The sequence below is a fragment of the Mytilus trossulus genome, chromosome 2 (assembly GCF_036588685.1).
Source record: "Mytilus trossulus isolate FHL-02 chromosome 2, PNRI_Mtr1.1.1.hap1, whole genome shotgun sequence".
In the NCBI taxonomy this organism is placed as follows: Eukaryota; Metazoa; Mollusca; class Bivalvia; order Mytilida; family Mytilidae; genus Mytilus; species Mytilus trossulus.
In genome coordinates this window covers 47,591,858-47,613,087 of record NC_086374.1, presented here as the reverse complement: position 1 = coordinate 47,613,087, position 21,230 = coordinate 47,591,858, and the positions used below count along the sequence as shown (strand labels likewise).

General features: G+C 30.2%; 1 protein-coding gene across 7 annotated transcripts in view; it reads left to right on the top strand.

The window, feature by feature from the left end:
* The window catches only part of LOC134707431 (transient receptor potential cation channel subfamily M member-like 2), a 58,094-nt gene that overhangs the window by 16,400 nt on the left and 20,464 nt on the right, over positions 1-21,230 (top strand). For 4 of the 7 annotated variants that reach the window (XM_063567162.1, XM_063567161.1, XM_063567159.1 and 1 more), the window contains 16 exons: positions 265-460; positions 1,059-1,165; positions 2,048-2,145; positions 2,769-2,980; positions 4,944-5,044; positions 6,463-6,597; positions 7,188-7,244; positions 9,386-9,527; positions 9,992-10,086; positions 10,576-10,676; positions 11,137-11,362; positions 12,363-12,479; positions 14,640-14,704; positions 16,343-16,436; positions 16,998-17,126; positions 20,755-20,832. In XM_063567162.1, the coding sequence (XP_063423232.1) occupies positions 265-460; positions 1,059-1,165; positions 2,048-2,145; positions 2,769-2,980; positions 4,944-5,044; positions 6,463-6,597; positions 7,188-7,244; positions 9,386-9,527; positions 9,992-10,086; positions 10,576-10,676; positions 11,137-11,362; positions 12,363-12,479; positions 14,640-14,704; positions 16,343-16,436; positions 16,998-17,126; positions 20,755-20,832 (1,953 nt within the window). Of the gene's footprint in view, positions 1-264; positions 461-1,058; positions 1,166-2,047; positions 2,146-2,768; positions 2,981-4,943; positions 5,045-6,462; positions 6,598-7,187; positions 7,245-9,385; positions 9,528-9,991; positions 10,087-10,575; positions 10,677-11,136; positions 11,363-12,362; positions 12,480-14,639; positions 14,705-16,342; positions 16,437-16,997; positions 17,127-18,253; positions 18,269-20,754; positions 20,833-21,230 lie in introns of all 7 variants that reach the window. The other 3 variants (XM_063567164.1, XM_063567165.1, XM_063567163.1) reach the window with 2 other exon arrangements.

Here is a 21,230-nt window from a genome sequence, read left to right as displayed (position 1 = left end):
TATTGTTAAAACACTGTGGATGATTTATTTTTATATGTACCAATTTTTATAGATTTAGGCAAAATGCATTTTTGTGGATATTTGAAACATCAATGTTTGTGCCTATTTTATTAGAACTCATCAAGGCAGTGATCAAAAACTAAGTTGTAAGAAAATACCATAGCCAAAAGAGGAGACCATGAACATTTAACCAACTTCATAGTAAACTTTGGGATAAAGTTGGATATGCACTTCCTCTTGTTATCTTGTTTACATTAATTACAGGGTAATGGCCAGTACCCAGCACAATACAGAATAGGGACAGAGAAGATCAAAGTCAGGAAGGAGGCATACCTTGATCCTAACCACACCCACTTTATTCTGGTAGATAATGGAACGGAACATTCATTTGCTGTAGAAATTCCTTTCCGAGCTAAGCTTGAGAATGCTGTGGCCAACATGAAAACAGACACTGGCAAAGGTCAGATTAAGGGAAATTTTAAAAATTAGGTCAAGTTGCTCTTTAAAAAATTTGATTGTATTTTTCATTGAGTTAAAAAATATTCTATTTCTCAACAGTTCTCCTTTAAAATAAATACTTATAAATTTTAATTTGGCATAGGCAAAAGATTTTTTTGTGAGCAATAATGCATTGACAAGAAAAGGATATGGAAATATAGTTTACAATAAAAATAAAAGCAGCAATTACAACATTGGTACAAAAAAGGGAGTGATTGTGGATAAGACACAGTATTTACCATTGAAAATCATTTACTGTGAATTCAGAAATAATAACATGCATTTATGAATGTAACTTTTAAAGAATGGACATACATGCAAGATTGATTATTGCAATTTCTGGAAAATCCTCTTTCTGACAATGTATATATATATTCTATGTTAGATTGCAAGTTTTTTTCATTGCAATAAAAGTATTCACCTAATATTACCATGTTGCATTATTCCCTTTAATAAAAACCTTGTAATAATAAATTATATAACTTTATATAATTATCAACAATTTTCAATGCAGTAGATTTAAAACTGATGACAGCAAACTTTAATTTGTTTCTTTTCAGATGCTGTAAAGGTCCCAGTTTGTTGTTTGGTTGCTGAAGGAGGTCCAGGGACTTTAGAAACTGTTCATCAGTCCGTTCTTAACAATATTCCTATTATAATAGTCCAGGTAAACCTACTAGTACTTATTTCTATATCAAACCTTATTTTGCTAAATTTTAAATTTATTTTTGCTAAAAAATTGAAAAGGTTTTTTGTTTTGCATGCTTGAAAAGGTCAGACTTAGACAAACTTTTTCCTGCAAGTTTAGCCATTGTTATAAGGCATGCATTTGTATTAGCATATGACTTTTGAGGTAAAAAAAAAGTCAATAAAATTGATTATTAACAATGGTTTACAATTAATTCTGTTTACTCATTATTATTTATGAAATAAGAATTATTTTGGATTTCTTTTGAAAAGACGAACCAAATTTTCTATAAGCTTAGCTTGTATGCAAAATTTGACCAAACAACATAAATCAAATGTCTTGAGAAAATTCTTGAAAATTGGTACCAAAGAAAATAAAAGTATCCACAGTACTGACAAAACACAGTTCAATATTACCACTTAGAAGGTGCTGTTGGATTAACAAGGAAACACACACGAAACACACGTTCAACCAAAACAAAAACAAAAAAGTCTTAAGGATAAGAATCTGAAAAACTATTCAAATTCATATTTATATTGACAGAGTTTTGCAGTATGATTGAAATAAAAATCCATTATTGATATTCTAGCAATCTAGAATACTAAGTTTTTTATTTTTGGAAATCACTCCTGGCAATTTTCTTATCAAGTTTAGAGGTTATGCAACTTCTTTGTTGTTATTTTCCAGTAAATTTCTCAAAGAATTCAAAATGGCCAATGCTAAATTTATATACCTTTGCAGATCTATATATTCAGTATAAATGCAATACAGATTAAGCATTGAATTTAGATACATTGTAGATCTTTTATCTATGGTATTTTTACAAGACTTAGGAATTAAAATGATTCTCGTCTTTTTCAGGGTTCTGGAAGGGCTGCTGACATATTAGCTGCAGCTTATGAGTTTTCAAAAGAAAGTGAAAAAGAATATGTTGATAAAAATGGCAAGCAAACATGGAGGTAAAAGGCATTAAATCTCATTTAAAAAAAGTGAAAGAACATGAGGGGACAAGAGACAATATTTAAAACATCTAATCCATTCTCACCACTTTGGTGCTCATATGTTTGTTTTTCTGTATTAATTCAGGGTAGAAAATCACCACACACACAACTAGAAAACAAAAGTAAGGTTATTTTATAGCTATTCTTCATAGTCACAGTAATGACATCTATAAGATAAAAATCTACCAGAAAGCTTTAAATTCAAGATGTTTGCCTACCAGCACTTTAAGGGGATTATTTAGACTTGCTACATGTCCCTCCCTTATTTTTTTTTTCAATTTTGATTCTTTAACAATTTTATTGCTATAACTAGGAGATTATCAGTATACAGACATCGGCAGAGAAAGGACAATCAGTGTACTGGCAGTTATCAGTAAATATATAAATTAACTAGAAAGAATTTAAAGAAAGAAAATTGTAGCAAGTTTAGGGAATATTTTACTAGTATTATCTTTAAGCAGTCTTTTTTCATCTAAAAAAACATTGAGAATAAAACGAAAGAAAAAGATAGCAGATATACTTGAAGATGATTTTACTGTCATATAGATATTTGATGTATGTGTATCTTTTCTTGTTTATAGATCAGAGACAGAGTTTGACAGTACACAAGAAGCTAAAATAATAGACATGATAAAGGATGTCTTTGGTGACAAAGACTTAGCGAAAAAATGGCAGATGGTAAAAGAAAGTCTGGTGAATAGGGACTTGGTAACAGTATTCAACTTAAGTGCTTCAACTTCAAACCAATCATCTAAGGATATAGACTATGCGATATTAAAGGCATTGCTCAAAGGTGACCTATTTTGAAAATATTCAATCAGAATTGATAACTGCTTCATGTGTTTGATATAGCTATATGGTTATGTATATTTTTGTCTCGCCTCTTAACCCTTTCATTGCTATACACCGCATATGCCGCTATGACGTACGTCATCCGCCACTGCTATCCGGCATATGCCGTGATGACAATGGATTTTTCATCAGGACTCTTAAATCATTCTGTTTTCATTCGGGTCCTCTCTAATTTTTCCTCGTATGAATCCAGGATATACAAAGTCTCATTTTCGCTTGAAATCCCGGCAATTTTTATAGTAAAATCATGCAGTAGAAGGAAAATAAAAACAAATATTTTGACAAATGCAAATGGCGGAAATTTGAAACGAACCTGTAAATATGGAAATATTTCAGCATTTCTATGGGGAAACTGACAACGAGGATTAGTTAAAAGGTTTCTTGTTATCTCAATGCGTTTATTACATTTAATTCGTGTGAGAAATATGATTTGATCAATCATTACGAGACATAGAAAAAGGGGGGAAAAGGAGGTTAACTGAAAATTTTCAGGACGGAGCCTTTTATTTGTGCCACGATTATATAATACATTGTGTATAGTAAATGTATAGTGCAATATGCTACTGAATCAAGCAACTGGTGTCTTCTGTATTATATGGCAGATAAAACAACAAAATAAATGAAGACTAACAGTTGTTTTTATTCAAAATTCAACAGAAATGTAATAAAGTACACCTTTTACCTGCTAATTACCTGAAAATGCAGGTAACCTGATAAAAATTTACTGAAATAATTGCCTAATATTACAGGTCATGCTCTCCTGAGCATTTTTCATGCAATAACTGTCTCTGTATCTCTTATAATAAAAAAGATACAGCAGTCTGAAAAGGAATATACTGTTGTAATGAATGAACACAAAAAAAAATGCAGCTTAGCAGCTGTTTTCTAATTTTTTTGTGTAGCTTTGAAAGGGTTAAGATGAAAAGAATGATAAATCATCAGGATAAAATAATTGCATAAAGATTAATATTTCAAAAAGTTGATTAAAGTCATAAGAAACGAGTGACCGATGAAAAATAATTTTCTTCCAATTCTTGAACCAATGCATACAAACATCATAAACTTAGTCTTCTGTGCTCGAATTTATCATTTTTTTCGTGTAAATTTTGTTTAATCGTCAATTTTTTTTTCAATCGGTCAGTGTTGTTGTGAAAATATGGCAGGTAATTAAAGTTCGTGTTTTGAAGCCGAAGTTTAACGATTGTCACCTGTTTGTCAACAATTGACGAAAAATAAACCAAAAAGCATGGAAATTGAGCACGTGTTTAACATGTAAATTCAGATAATAGTTTATTTTAAGGACATCCATGCGTATTGTGGTCACTGGATTTTTACGAGATGGGTCACATTGAGGTCACCTTGCATACGAAAAATATGTCAGGGGAATTGCTTGCTGGAAGGAAGCAATTCAAATAAGTAAACTTCTTCTAAATATGAATAAATTAAAGAATTTTCTTCAGAATAAAGTATATGTACATAAGTTTTATAATGAAAACTATCCATTGAGTTATAAAAACATATGCATTATTTTTTTTTTAATTGAGGTTTCTTATGACTTTAAGTGCATACTCCAAACAGTTGTTTACACACACGTTAGAGGTCTGAGAGAAGGCAATGTAATAGACAAAAATATAAACAATAGTTCATAAACCTTTTACACCATAAAACTTATAGATAAGCAGCATAATCCTTATTTTGAAAAAGTTATAAGCTTAGATATGTTACTTGACTAGTGGTCTCATTTCTCATGATGTATTGAAATCAAATGAAAAGTGATGCACTATGGGAAAAACATTATATTTTTACAAAACATAACTACTGATTTACAGTTAACTTAAAGTCTTTGAAGTAATGTTTTTTAAACCACTCTGATGTATAATAATTTCATGTTTTCCTTCTTTTAGCCAATAAAGACCAAGTTTATGACCAACTGAAGTTGGCTTTAGCCTGGAACAGGATTGATATTGCCAAAAGTGAAATCTTTGTTGATGATAGAACATGGGAGGTAAGTTTGAACTGTTCTTTATTGGACGATTAAGGGTTTTACAATTTTGTACTATATTACAGTGCGAATATTGATAAGTTGTTGGAAGACATTTTTGTCAAAATCTTTACAGCCCGGTAGCTTATTTATATGTTTTGGAGTTATTGCACATCCTTTTTCACTGAACTAGTACACTTTTTTGTTTTGGAGGCTAGCTGAAGCCCATCTCTGGTTGCTAGGATTTCTCACTGTGTTGAAGACTCATTGGTGGCCTTGAGCTGTTTTCTGCTCTTTGGTGGAGTTTTTGCCTCTTTAATACATTCCCTATTTCCATTCTCAATTTCATGGATGATATTTTTGTCTTGTCTTGACAAGAGTCAAATGTGAGACATAGGTATGCTATTTCTTGCAGGGGTGGTGGCTGTGGCAGCATCAACAATGTATAAGTTTGTGATTAGGGTCAGTTCCATGAGATAACTCTAGTGGTAGTCATATTTTATATGCAGTTACATAAGCATTTGCACATCTCATTTTCATGGTGATTATTTGGCACATCACATTTCCATGGTGATTATTTGGCACATCTCATTTCCATGGTGATTATTTGGCACATCTCATTTCCATGGTGATTATTTGGCACATCGCATTTCCATGGTGATTATTTGGCACATCACATTTCCATGGTGATTATTTGGCACATCTCATTTCCATGGTGATTATTTGGCACATCTCATTTTAATGGTGATTATTTGGCACATCTCATTTTCATGGTGATTATTTGGCACATCTCATTTCCATGGTGATTATTTGCCCACACAGTCATTCTCTAATGACTTTGAAACTTTTGCATAGTTTACATTTATTAGTTTGTGATTAGGTCAGTTTATAGGGAACTGCTAGTGGTAGATCAAAATTTTACATGTACTATCTATATAACAATAAGGCGGGAAATATGTCTGTGTTAACAGTTTATTATTTACTTGTATCTGTACTGCCTGATAACTTGGATAATATTTTTATGCCCCAATTATGGTCTGGTATGTGCGTCTGTTCGTCTGTCGTACTGTTCATCCATCTGTTCGTCTGTTTGATGAAGTTGAAGTCCAATCAACTTCAAATTTAGTAAACATGTTCCCTATGATATAATCTTTTTAATTTTAATGCCAAATTAGAAATTTTATCCCATTTTCATGGTCCACTGAACTTAGAAATTGGTAGTGTGGATGGGGCATTTGTGTACTTGGGACAAATTCTTGTTTTCTTATATCTTTACAGCCTTATAACTTGGATTATATTTTTTACTTATATCTTTACAGCCTTATAACTTGGATTATATTTTTTACTTATATCTTTACAGCCTTATAACTTGGATTATATTTTTTACTTATATCTTTACAGCCTTATAACTTGGATTATATTTTTTACTTATATCTTTACAGCCTGGTAGCTTGGATGATATTCTGCAATCAGCTATAATGCTTAATAGGAAAGACTTTATTGAATTGTTTCTTGACCATAGTGTTAGTCTGAAAGATTTCCTAACTGTAAACAGACTGAGACAGTTATATAACCAGGTAACAGAAATAATGTCAATAAGGAGCCTCATCTATAGCTTACTATGAGGTATGGGCTTATCTCATTATTGAAGGCCATACAGTGACCTAAAGTTGTTAATTTCTGTGTCATTTGGTCTCTTGAGGAGAGTTGTGGACTCATTGGCAGTCATATACCACATCTTCTTTTTTATATAATGTATACTCATTTAAAAAATAAGGATCTAATTAAAGATGGGTGAAAGATACCAGTGGGACAGTAATAGATGAAAAATAAACTGACAACGCCATGGCTAAAAATTTAAAAAGACAAACAGACAAATAATAGTACACATGACAGAGCATAAAAAAATAAAGACTAAAGCAATGCAAACCCCACCAAAAATTATGGGTGATCTCAGGTGCTCTGGAAGGGTGAGCAGATCCTGCTTCACATGACGCATCCGTCATTATTAGTTGTGTTACAGTTAAAGCTTTGTAAACATATAATGGTTATCTATATCATACCATGAGTTATAGATGTAGAATATACATTTCTGCACATTCTGGTTTCCTTTCTTTATATATTACTTGATTTTCAGTTTATGAATTATTGAACTTTTTTATTACAGATTCCACCCAAATGTCAGTTAAGTTTGTTGCTTAGAAGAACAAAACTATACAATTCTGTAAGTAGTCTACATTTTTATTTAATCCCATTAAAAATATTTCCTTTTCTTCACAGTTATCAGAAACTGATACTAACATGGCTTGGAAAACGGCAAAAATTCTGTATGCAAGTAATCTTAATTTTCTTATTTGATTTTCTGTTATTAAAGTAAAACTTTCCAATAGTTCCATCTGAATTTTGGATAAGTGTTTTATTTCCTTATTCATTCCATCACATTTTGTTCATATCAATATTTTATTTTATAAGTCGATATATTAGACTCCCTTTTTTAATACTTTGTCATGATTATAAATTTGATTTAAGAAGAACTTAAAAAAATTATAATTACCATTTTTTTTTTCAACCTTGGGAATTTAATTCCATTTGTTACCAATTTATTAGTACAGTCGATTCCACTTAATTGCATACCGCTTAATAGCATAATTCGGGTAATTGCATACTTTTCTCCTGCACAAAACCATTTCCCATTCACCTAATGTTAAATTGTCCGGTTATATGCATAGCCTTACAAGTGGCATTTCGGTTTATTGCATAGAAAATAATCGCTAGCTAGATATGCTCAGTTAAAACTGACGAGATTTTTGACCGGAAACGGCAATTTGGAAAGTTTTTTCTTGAATGCATCATAATTTTCATTATTATTTCACATTTACTTGTGTGTTATTCAAATAAAGTTTTAAAACAGTATCTTTCGTGTTTATATGATTATAGAAAAGGCCTCGATGTGTACACAGGTAAAGTTTCCCATATTCTATTTTAAGCCTCGAGGTCATAAAAATGTCAATCAGCTGATTGTTGTAAAAACACAACCATTCTATGATCTTCTATTTCAAAAGGTGTTAATTATTGATTGGATTTCAAACATTGTTCATAGATTATATTTTGGGTGAATTTTTAAAACATTAACGCCTGCTAATTATCGATCATTATCCAATGTGTAATTTCGTAATTCAGCTTGGGTGATCTACATTTATGTTAAATATTACAGGGCATTTATATATGGTTGAAGAATTTTATACATCAATCTTTCCTTTTTAATATTTTTCTAAAAGAAAATTAACTTCTGATTATTATATTTTCTCACTTTCAACACTCGTGGCCAGCAAATAACCCGTGCATGGCCCCATTACCTGTTAACTGCTTTGCATAAACGAAACTAGCGGTGTTAAAGTAACAGTGTCACATGACTGTGTAATTGGTAAATACTGAATATCAAAGGCAGTTCATTACACAATTATTGTTTACAATGATTATAAACTGTGTAGTATTGTTAAACAGTTTGTTTTAAACAAAGCGTAACAATTTAATTTGTACATCCGGGTCATAGAAACAAATCTATTTTTAGAACAATTTTATTATCGTATCTCAGGTAAAGGAAAAGTCGGTACATAAATAAACAAAAACAAAATGTGTTTATAAACTTTATTGAAAGAATACACAATGAAATAAAATGTATGACAGTAGACAAATAACTTTTATTAGAATAAATAAGCATTCATTATGTTGTAAGTGGACTATGGACGTACATCTTTCTTCTTTGCTGATCTGCACTATCGATGTCATTTGACTCCGTAATTTGTCATTTCGGATATAAGCATACTCCGCTTTATTGCATAATTTCGTCTGACAAATAGGCTATGCAAATAACCGGAATGTACTGTATAATTATATTTTAATTGAAAGAACATCATATCTTTTATCTTATTGTTGATGCCCATACAGTTGCATATAATTGCTTACATCCACTTCATTTGAACTTTTTTGGATTATCGGTTACCTCAGTGGCAATCATACCACATGTACTTTTATTTCAGCATTGTACAAGGTCATTATTTTCTCACACTCTTTATGACATCTTAAACTTAATCGGTTACAATTTTATATAGTAGGTCTCATTAGGGTCTAAGTGGGACACAGTATTGTTGATTATTTGTAAGCGTGACACTTAAAAGTCAAATTATTGTGCTGTGAAAAAGGGAAATAAAGTGTAACGGGACATGGGAAATTACAAAAAAATGAGAATTGCTAACTTACATAGTGTAAACAGGATACGGGAATCTGACACAACAGTAAGGGGGATCCGGGATCCGAACCCCCAAATGAGACCCACTATATAATAAGGAGTGATTATTATTTCAGGATGTGACAATGAGTGACGTAGGACATCTGATACAAGATTTGATAGGAGATTTCTATGCCTCACATCATTTACATGAGACTGATGTGTCAATGGGAGTAGGAATGTTTACCAATGCTAATGCTAGTAGTAGTTCTCATAAAGGTATACTTTCCACTATAGTTTAAGACAGATTTCAGATTTGTTTTGATCAGTGTAAAGAGAACCAGTTATGATAAGTCAATGGTACTTAGTATGCAGTTGTATAACCATTTGAATTTCAAATTTCCACATAGACTGTTTGGCCCTCCCCATTCAGTCATCATACAAGGATTTTGAAGGTATTTCATAGTTAACATGTTAAAAAAAACTCATTATAGATACCCGGACTAAATTAAATATATACCCATATTGCAATCCTAATTTCAATATTTGCATTAATCTATCAAAATAACATAAAAGGGAGAGATATCTCTGTGTCATCAGTTATTATGACTTTATTTTTTATTCAATAACACATTAAATTTCAAGGGAGGTTATTTAGTGTAGTTGACAATAATTAATAATGAGTGGACACAATGTTTGCCATTATAGAAAACGCATTGTATTTCCTTTTTTCATTATTTTAGGTCCTGGCAGTTTTAATGCTGTTCAAGAATTATTTTTCTGGTCAGTCTTGATGAACAGACAAGAATTAGCTAAAATTTTCTGGAAGCAGGGAAAGGTATGTTTACATGCACTACAGACAAAAAAAAATGTATATCACAACATTTGTTATTAATTATAGAAGTATTTTGAAGTTGCCCTACAATTATTTTTTACCAGCCATGGATTCATTCTTATATGTTGATATAGTTTTTGATTTTTTTAAGGCAATATGAATAAAAGAAGATTATACATTGATACATTATCAAATAAATCAGCACATTATGAGCACGAGGGGGCATAAGAGCAAATACAGAGTTAAATCTACTCTATATAGCAACAGTCAAACCTTAATAAACCTGACGTGGGTAAGCAAGTATATTTGTACATTAAGCCAATAAATTGGAGTTTGACTTTCCCCCTTCAAACCCTTTGCAAAAAGATCCTTTGTAAACAGGACCCTGTGTGTTTCAACAACACATCTTCCTATATCTATGTAGTCGCTATACTATGTATAAATATAGATTTGAAATATTTGAATTGACCTTGATTGTCTATTGCATTATAGGATGCTATTGCTGGTGCACTGGTTGCTTATGGATTGCTGAAAAAATTAGCAAAGAAAACTGAGGACACAGAATTACAGAAATCTCTTGACAGGAATGCTATGTAAGAGTTTTATTTGTGACTAAAAAGTCAAACTGAATAAGTTTGTGTTCAAATGCATGCATGGAAATGAAGATTACAATTCAGCTACAACACACTTTACTGACTTTGATTAATTTAAAAAAAAAAAAAAACATTTATGATTAAACTTTTTAACCTTTTAACTCATAAGATCAATTTAAAGATCAAAGTGACCTACCATCATATAATACTGAATATAAAAGTACTTTTGGTGTAAGATATGCAATTAAAATAAAATAAAAAATGAATTAAAATAGATAGGTTTTGATTATTAAATTAGAAAACCCCAACGTTTTGCACAGTATTACAGTAATATAATTTAATGGAACTATTCTTCTTCTGGTTTCTGTAATTAAGATGTTAGAACATTAAAGATATATGTATTTCTTAGCAACTGTGTTAACTAAATCTATCTAGGCTGTTGTTGATTTATTTTTTTCAGAGATTTTTCAGATTTAGCTATTCAAGTTTTGAATGAATGTCATGAAACTGATGAAAGAAAAGCACAAAATTTACTCATTCGTCAATTAGACAATTGGGGTGGAGCCACGTGTGTTCTTATTGCTGTAGAAACTCAGAATAAACATTTTATATCACAAACAGCATGCCAATCTCTTTTGAACAGGGTGTGGATGGGACGTTTATCACCTGAAAATGGAGCTTTCAGAGTAGGTTATTTTTATACATGTGTTGGTATGGTAATGCAAGACAGATATATAATTATATTTTCCAGTGAAAATATACCCATTTTTATTCAGACCTGTAATTTTTAAAGAAATTTATCACTATTATATACAAATGAGATGTGGCATGATTACAAACTATCCACCAGAGCTAAAATGAAGTGGTAGTTATCATTCAACCTTCAGTAATGAGAAAAAACTTGTACCTAATAGTCTTTTATAAAAGGCCCTGACAATAGAAATCTGAACTTTTTAAAACAAATAAAAGATAACAGTCTTATTTACCACCAAAAATTGAAGAAAATTAAATATTACAGACAAACTTAAAATACAACAACCACTTTACTACTGTGCTACAGGCTCCAGACACTAAAAGAATGTAGCATGGTTAAACACATCTATGAGTGCTCAGCCCTCACCCTAGCTTAAATTTTCATATTTTGGTAGTTCTTTGATGACTTGAAATTTACTTTACCAAATAGATTAATTATTTGTATATCAGCCTTTCTACTATATTAATACAGGTGTACAGATAACACTTAGCAATATATATATATACATGTACTAAATGTAAATAGTCACCTGGTATCTTGCTTTTGTTGCAAGGGAACAGTTGTGTCAAGTTACTGTTTACGTAAGAGTTCAATTTGGGGTCCTCATTGGGATCCGCATTTAAGTCATGTCAATTTCTTTCAAAACCAAATTCAACAATTGGGATGAAAAAAATGTACAAAATTAATTGCAGGATAAAGAATATAACTTTTAAGTGCCTAAACATATATCAGATGCATTTTTACTCATCTAGAAACAGGAGTAATAGCTTGCTGAAGATCTTGTTATACATTTTTCTTAGCCTTGTTCAAATACAGCTGATATTCAAAGACACAAAACAGTTATTGTTGATGAACATGTATTTCTATGATATGCTAATGTTGCTACATACTTTCTATATAATCATTCCATATAATCTCTACTTTCATTTCAGTTATTGGCATGTGCTTTGTGTCCTTTCTTTATGTTCACTTTAATAAAATACCAAGCAGAAGATATAGATGCTGGACAGATAGATAATGTCAGTGATGACAAACCTAGGGTTGGAAAGGTTAGTATTTTCTAAAAGCTACTAATTATGGTCAATTCATATTTTTTTTAACAAGTAAGAATTCATATAATGCATGCTTTTTCAATGACAATTGTCATGACAGAATGCATTCTTAATACATGTAGCACGTAAACCCATGAGATCAGGATAACATTCTTTTACCTGAGAATGCATATCTTTTTTTGTAATTGGATTAAGGTACATGGTACCTAACAACTTGACAAAAATTAATTTGGCTCATTTGATTTTCATCAAATTTTGGCAAAACAGTTACGTTAACCCTTTGAATAATTTCCAAAAACTTGAACCACACATTTTATCATAAAAAATCATTTGATATACTGTATAACAGTTTGAAAAACACTAACTTTTATCATAGAGAAGCTTAATATTCCCTTTACAGTAGAATGTGTTACAAATGTTCAGCTAGTTTTTGTAGAGTTATCTCCCTGTAATGATACATACCACCTTAAATAAACTGAATTGTTTAGTCTTTGTTTACCAAAATTAACAATTGTAGTAAGACTGTTTTGCTTTCAGACCTTGCAAAGAAAAGTAAGAATTGAAATGAGATGCTTGATTAGTAAATGCTACACTAACCTCATACTATTCATTTTATATAACCTATTCATTCATAGAAGTCATTCTTGCATTTTGGTACTGGTTGGTTTAATTTGGACTTTTTTTATTTAAATATTAAAAAATATTTTTATGTTTTTATTTTAATAATGTGTCTTTTTGTGGTAATAATTCATCGACAAAACAGATTTTTAAGGTCATTTAGCTTGTCATTGTTACGTTTTGTCAAGTTGTTAAAAATCATAAAATTCCAAAACTCAGATGAATTTGTCAATAAAGGTTTGCAATCTTTGTCAATCTATGTGATTAATTTCAATTTTATTTTACCTACTTTTTACAATTTTGCATTATTGAAAAATATATTAATAGTGAGAAAGAAACTTTAGTCAACAGATAAGACCAACAAATAAGTTATCTTGAGGGTTATTAGCTTTTAAAATATTCTTGTGAAAGAACATTAATTTTGCTAGTTAAGATGCTTTATGACTTTTAAGTCTAGATACGCACCAATAGCATTTATACTTTACAGTACAAAAGTGTGAGTCAAAGTCTTTGAAAAATTTACATTAATTATGTTCTAAAGTCTCTTGCCCAACATTTACGACATAAGTCATTATGGCATAAATCATCAAACAACTACTTATTGGAATTATTTTGTTTTTGTGTGTTTTTGTCTATTGTCCTCTTAAGCTTATAGGAGTTATTACCCGTACATGGCAATTTTACTCTTTTTTTGGGAAAGAACTATAGAATATAAAGAGAAACTTAACTTTAAAAATTTCAGCAGTACAAGATAAACAAAATAGAGACTTTAGTTGTGAATTAAATTCTAGTCTACAGTGTTTGCGAGTGTCTATTGTTGAAGATGCACATAGACCTTGGTGAGCGAGACAGGCTCCTTAGAGCCTCAAGTTTAAAACTGAAACTTCTTATTAATAATCAAAACCAACAGATAATGTAAAAATGACAAATAATAATAAATAAATGGAAACTTTCTTGTGAGATGTGTTTTTGTACATAATCAATTTTAAAAATATAGATGCATGTCTCATGTATGTTAAGATAAAAAAAAATTGTACCAAACCTGGATTGTGTTTAGCTTGCTAAATCATTGGCTTCTATCAATCCTATTATTTTATGTGACTAATGCTAAATATTGCTGTGCTGCTAGTATGAATCTTACCATGTTCAACTTCCATTACATTATTTTTAGGACAAAAAATAATTTCATGTTGGTATTACAAAACATTTATTATTAATTCTTGATTACCGATTGTCATGGATTTCATGGATAAAGATACACCACAAATTCAATTGTTCAAGGGAGAATACGTTTTCTATAAGATTTATAAACAAACTTTGGCGCATAACAAAAAAAACAATTATCTATAAAAATACAATTTATTCTCTAAAAAGGGCTTAAAAGTTGTATATTTTTAATCAGACAGTAGTTTGACTCCTGACTTCAATAACATTATCATCAGTTGGACCCATCATCTGGGATAAGTCATTTTTTTTTATACTAAGATATTTTTGAATGTTTAAGAATTAGTCTTTTAATTGTAATTGTATATTAAACAGGAAGACGGAAACAAACCTGGTATGATTAGACAACAGACACAGATGTCATTTCAGACAAACTATCAGTGAGTACAAATAGAAATACATTGTGATTAAACCTGTGGCAGATTAAGTGGGGTGTGTTATGTGAACAACTGGCTAATGCAACAAAATCATCAGTTTGGCATAATGTTTAAACAGTGCATGCAATTGTAAAACAAATCAGAAATGAAGGTCATAGTTTTCTTAAAAATAGATTTCAAAATAGATAACGTTGAACAGTGTTCTCATATGTACATATTCATTGTGTTTTATAGAAACAGATAGTTTAAGTATGATGTTATTTGAGTTATCTCCCTGAGCTGCCATTTCGTGGGGTAAATGGTTGATTTTGTTAATTTACTAACCAAATAAAACATGTGGTACAAATAAGTCTATTAATAGATTCTTACTAGATAGTAGTGATGAATCAAGCAACAATGGATTAGATAATAATTGTTCTAAAATAACTTCTTCTTTCAATTCCATTTATGCAAATAGATCTCAAACATGATGATCAAACATATCGTAACTGTTTACACATACAATGATAATGTAAAATAATATAGTGTTATAAACTGGCTGTTTCTGTATTGGCACTGGTATAGATTCAAAGTTTGCTATATTGGCCTCGAGACTTGTAGGGTTAAGGGTTAATACAGCTGACCGACAATCTATACCAGTGCCAATACAGAAACAGCCAGGTCATAACACTCTTATCAAAAAAATCCATTTTTTCAATTCAGACTTGTTCTGAATGCTGTTTTACATACATCAATTGTGAATATAAGGCCAATATTTCTAATATGGACTGGCAATGATGTGAATATAGGGACAATATTTCCAATACGGACTGGCAATGATGTGAATATAGGGCCAATATTTCCAATACGGACTGGCAATGATGTGGATATAGGGCAAATATTTCCAATACGGACTGGCAATGATGTGAATATAAGGCCAATATTTCTAATATGGACTGGCAATGATGTGAATATAGGGACAATATTTCCAAAATGGACTGGCAATGATGTGAATATAGGGCCAATATTTCCAATACGGACTGGCAATGATGTGAATATAGGGCCAATATTTCCAATACGGACTGGCAATGAATCCTGAATTACATGCACAATATGTGTTTACATGTAATTCAGGATTCATTGCCAGTCTGTATTGTAAATTGAACCAGGCCAAAAAGCAATATAGATCACATGATTTATATGACCAGGATAACGTCACCAGTATTACATATGCCGTTTTGGTAGTATTAGGGCTGTTTTAATCATATTATTTAATAATTATAGAATAACTAACCGAAGAATTCAAATAGAGAAAAATATTCAATGAGTGACCTTACAACACATTAGTTCACTAGTTGAAGAATATTTTTGAATTTTTGAATTCTTTAATTAGTTATTCTTTTTATTACATTGGCAAATGGCTTTTTTAAGTAAATTAATGTAAAACATGTAAGAGCTATATCTTTTTTCTACACATTCGCAATTTGTTTTGATTCGCTGTTATCGATGTCTTGACAAGTCCATATTGTTGTATGACATCAGAGAGTGAAATAACCATGTTTATTTTACATGTGAAATTATCCGTTTTTATTTAACTGGGAAATCTATGTAATTCATTGCAACCAATATTATAAAGATTTTTTTTTTTTTCTTACATTGTAGACCAGAGGAAAGAGAACAGCCAACCAGTCTTTCAATGTTACAGAAGTTATATTGTTTCTACACAGCACCTGTCATAATATTTTGTCACAATGTGGTCAGTATCATTGCTTAATTTTCTGGCTTTTTAATTACTGTCAATAGAAATAAGTAAACTTTTCTTTGACTTTGATCAGTATTTTTTATGTTCAATTTATAACCATAAATTGATAAAATAAAGTATATCTATTAACTCTTGATGGTTTTTGTGAGTGAATAAACAGGCAATATAATTTACTTATAATGACTTCACACAAAGTCTCCCCCTCAGTTGTCATACAGACTTTACTTGATAGTAAATAATGATGCTGTTGAGAAAGTAAACATTATTGCAAAATAGAAATTTCTAGTTAGATGTTAAAAGAAGAAGATGTAGTATGTTTGCCAATGAGACAAAATGACACAGAAATTAACAACTACCGGTATATGTCACTGTACAGCCTTCAACAATGAACATAGTGCATATCACATAGTCAGCTATGAAAGGCGTCAAAGTGACAAATGTAAAACAATTCAAACGTAAAAATGAACAATTATTATCTCTTAGTCTATCAAATTAAAAAAGATTTTGTAAAGATCTGTTACATAAACACACTAACAACAATGTTTTTATTTTCAGTTATCGTACCTAGTATTTTTAGCATTGTTCAGTATTATGTTATTGATAGACCTCTCCACCAAAGTATCTGTGATTGAGATTATCCTCATTATCTGGGTATTCAGTATATTTGCAGAGGAAGTGAGACAGGTAATTATGTTAAAATATCTGAATACCAGCATGAACAATTAAAACAGTGCAAACATGGACAAAACACTTATGATTGGTATAATACTATAAAACTCTTTGCATTGAAAATACAGATTTAAGTGCAGCTTCAATTTAAAGATTGGAATTTTCTATCAAGTTCCAAAAGATGTATTTACACTTATATGCAATTGTGGTCGCCATTACCTAAAATCACACAAGTTAAACACCCCAAACCCCTCTTATTTTTACCATGGTAAACCAAACTATGTATGGGTTTAAGTTTAAAATATTCATTTTGAAAAGATGTACAATCTGACGTCTGAGTATTATATGGCTAACTTACTTTTCAAATAATCTATTGTTTGGGTATATCCAAATAATTTTGCAAGCAGGTGAGATATTTCAGTTTGAAACCATTTGTTTTATAAATACATGTATAAGTATTTTACTTAATTTTGAATCTCTCTTATTAGTTAAAAACCCGAAGTCTTTCATTAGTGAGTGATATTCTTGAGCTATTACCACCTGTTAGAGTCAAATTTTCACCTAGGAAATGTATTTTTTTTCAACAATCAATCTTTAATGTTTTTTTGTTAATTGTCACTTTCCTAGAACAATGTAGTCATGAATAATTACATGTATAGATCACTACTGGCCTTTTTGGTTAAAACTTGAATAAGTGTTTTATATGTAACACAATAAATTGTAAAATATTGCACATATGCTGTTTCATGAAAATTTAGCTTTATAAGGTGGGAAAATATATATGTATATGAAAAATATATGATCGATATGGACCTCTATATTTAATTGATTGCTTCTTTTTGTAATTTTATGAAGGTGTTGAAGTGTTGACTGAAACAATTGTGTGCACTTTCAACAATTTTACAACCTTATTAAATTACAAAAGAAACAATGAATGCATATAATAACAAAATTAATGGTGCAATAAGAAATCCATAGTATATCTAGTTAAATCAGGTCTTTAGTTTGTTTTTCAATGCATTTTTTTTTAATGTTGTCCAAAATAGCATGTGCATTCATGCATGTTGCATTTTATATGGATATAGAATTTAACTTCTGGAATGCCTCAGCCAATAAATTATGTATTTATAATTCTAACTTAGCCAAGAAGAAATTCTGTAAGATATTTGTAAAGTCATTCTTATTAACTGTCTTTCTGATTGATGGTCCCTTTTCTTCCTCTAATTATGTGTAACATATACACGTACTATGTTCAGACGTTGTCAAATGTCAGATCTGCTCTGGAAATATATATGATTTTTAGAATAAATTACTTCATACAATTCTATATTGAATTTTTTTTTTTTTTTTCAGTTATGCAACTTTCATGAACTCTTTAGGGGTTTCAGATGTCACATGATTTTGCCAGATTTTAAAATTTTATTCATGGAAATGTTTTAACTAAACAATTAGCCTCTTAGTTTAAGCAAGCTTGAACAGATGAATAGCAGATCTGACTTTCAACTGAATTATTTCACATTTTAACTTGTTGATTAAGGGCATCCGATACAGTTTCAAGGGAGTTAAATATTGGTATGAAGTTAAAGCCTTCAAATTCCTGCAAAATGCCACTTTTACTTTGATGTCATGTGTGTAACTGTCTGTTAGAAAAACATGCCGATTGAATGGTATTTAAATATTTGATGCTCTAACAAATATTCTTTCACGCATCAACTTTGTTCGGGTTGTTGTCTCTTTGATACATTCCCTATTTCCATTCTCAATTTTATTCTATGCCTTTAAAGGGGCACTAGCTGTCAAATTCATGGTCACCGATTTGACTCAAATATTCATATTTTATTTATAACAATGTAAAACATTTATCCAAACTATCAAAAGTGTGAAATAAACAGTTTACAGAGCATAACGTCAATAATATGTAGTTTCGTTCCGTGTGTAATTTAGTCTAGACTCCATCTAATTAAATATCGAGTTGACCTCAGATGACCATATAAGCTATGTAAACATAAATATACTAATGATTAGATATAAATAGATTAAGCCAACACGTGCATTTGAATTTTTATAGGTCTGTTTAATTTTATTTTATAAATTAAAATATATATGTTTCTCGTCGTTTTTACATGTAAAAGAAAGATTTTTATTGGATGAATCAGTCATCAAATAATTTACCTTAGTTTCACTTTCAATGTTGAAATTCCTTTCCTTTAAATAAACAGCACACGTACAAAACATGCGTTGTCCATCTCAAGTTAAATGGTTAAATTGAGGTTCACATGAATACGGATTTAATGAGGTCGACTGTTTCACTTGCAAGTGAAACAGTCATTATCAATATTATTTAACTTAATTTGACAAAATTGAACCATTTTGGCTGCTAAAAGTGAATTATTATTTCACTATTTCACTTTTATTATTGATTGAACAAAAAAAATCATACATTATTTTTTTATGCATCTTGTAGCTAGTGCCCCTTTAAGATAAGTGCATTTGATTCTTACATTTTGATACATTAAATCATAACAAATTTTTAAGCATGGTTTGAATGAATTACCCCAAATTTTTTTAAGTTTTGTTCAACTCTTTTTAGTAAGGTGCAAAATCCTGCAATTTCAGCCTCACTTTTCTTGTAAGCAAGCACAGCGACCTATCTTTTACTTGGTGATTTCTGGTATAACTCATCCAGAACTACAGCATCTTTCAAAATTATAAAAATGGCGATTTAACATGAAACTGTATGGGATGCTTCCTTGTTGATGTCCCACTAAAAAACTGGAAACTCTAAAAAGTTTTTTTTTAACATTTTTTCAGATATAACATTCCTGCCTCACTGGTTTGTTCTTTATATTTTGTACATGTGAAATTTTCAGCTTGAAAGTCATCAAGTCTTTTTTGATATTGAATTGTTAGCTATTTCTGATAAAGGTTGCTTTATCTTAAGGTGGTAACTAAAATTAATTTGGCTAGTTTGATTTTCATCAAATTATTACAAAATGTTTGCTTTAATCCTTTGACAAAAATATAAAAATTTCAAAAACTTGAACTATACACTTTCTAGAAAAAAATTCTCTGGATATTAAATTCATTTTTTTGTTTTTTTTAAAGTTTGGAAACTTGTTTTAGCAGTTTCACAAACACTAATTTTGATCATTGAGATGGTTAATATTTCCTTAACAATACAATGTGATTAAAACGTTTAGCTCATTTCTCAGCATCTCAGAGTTTTCTCCCTGTAGTGTTAGGTACCACCTTAAATTATGATTTAATAGAAGAGAACACTGAATGCAAAACTTGTTGAAAAGCAGATACTCTTTTTCCTAATGAATTGTTTTTACTGCATGAAGAATTTTTTTTACGTCTTTATAACAAGTAAGTTTAGAATTTTTATTAACATTTTAAAAAGTTAAGGTATATATAGAAAGTAGTATGTTGCTTCTACCGTTTGCTCTTCGATGCATCTAACCAGTATGGTTTCCAAGGAAACTCTAAAGGGATCAAGAATAATTCATACCAAAGATATCTTTGTAATGCATCACATGTACTTAATCTGTTTCAGACATTTAAACCCAAAATGTCACATTTGTTTTTGCTATAGAAACAGTACAATAAATAAGTAATTACGTTTTCTATTGAAAAAATCTAGTTTTTGAATCCACACTTTGCTCTACGGATGAAAACTACAAGCCAGGAAGGAACAACTTACTCAAAAGACACTAGTTATGTAAATAAAGTTTTAGTAATTATTAGAGTGGATTATAATTTTATTATTTTGCTTTAATATGACTGGCTTAGAATTTATAGTTAATAGAATAAATTATTTATTTTTCATATCGAGAAGAAATCATAGTTGTTTGTTTTTAATTTGAAATTGTCTTGATATCTCTTTTTTTCATGTTCAATCACGCAGGGCAGCAGTTTTTTGCTTATATTTACGGTTTATTTTGTTGTATTAAGTTTTGTTATCACAAATTAATGATCACAATGTTCGAAAAGGTTTAAAAACAAAACTAAAGGAGTCTGCAAAGGAGAAGGTCCAGTAAGACCCCTTTTTGGCCCCAAAATATAGCAGTTTTACAAAATTGTTAAAATGTAAATTTTTAGTTATTTATTGGACAGTAG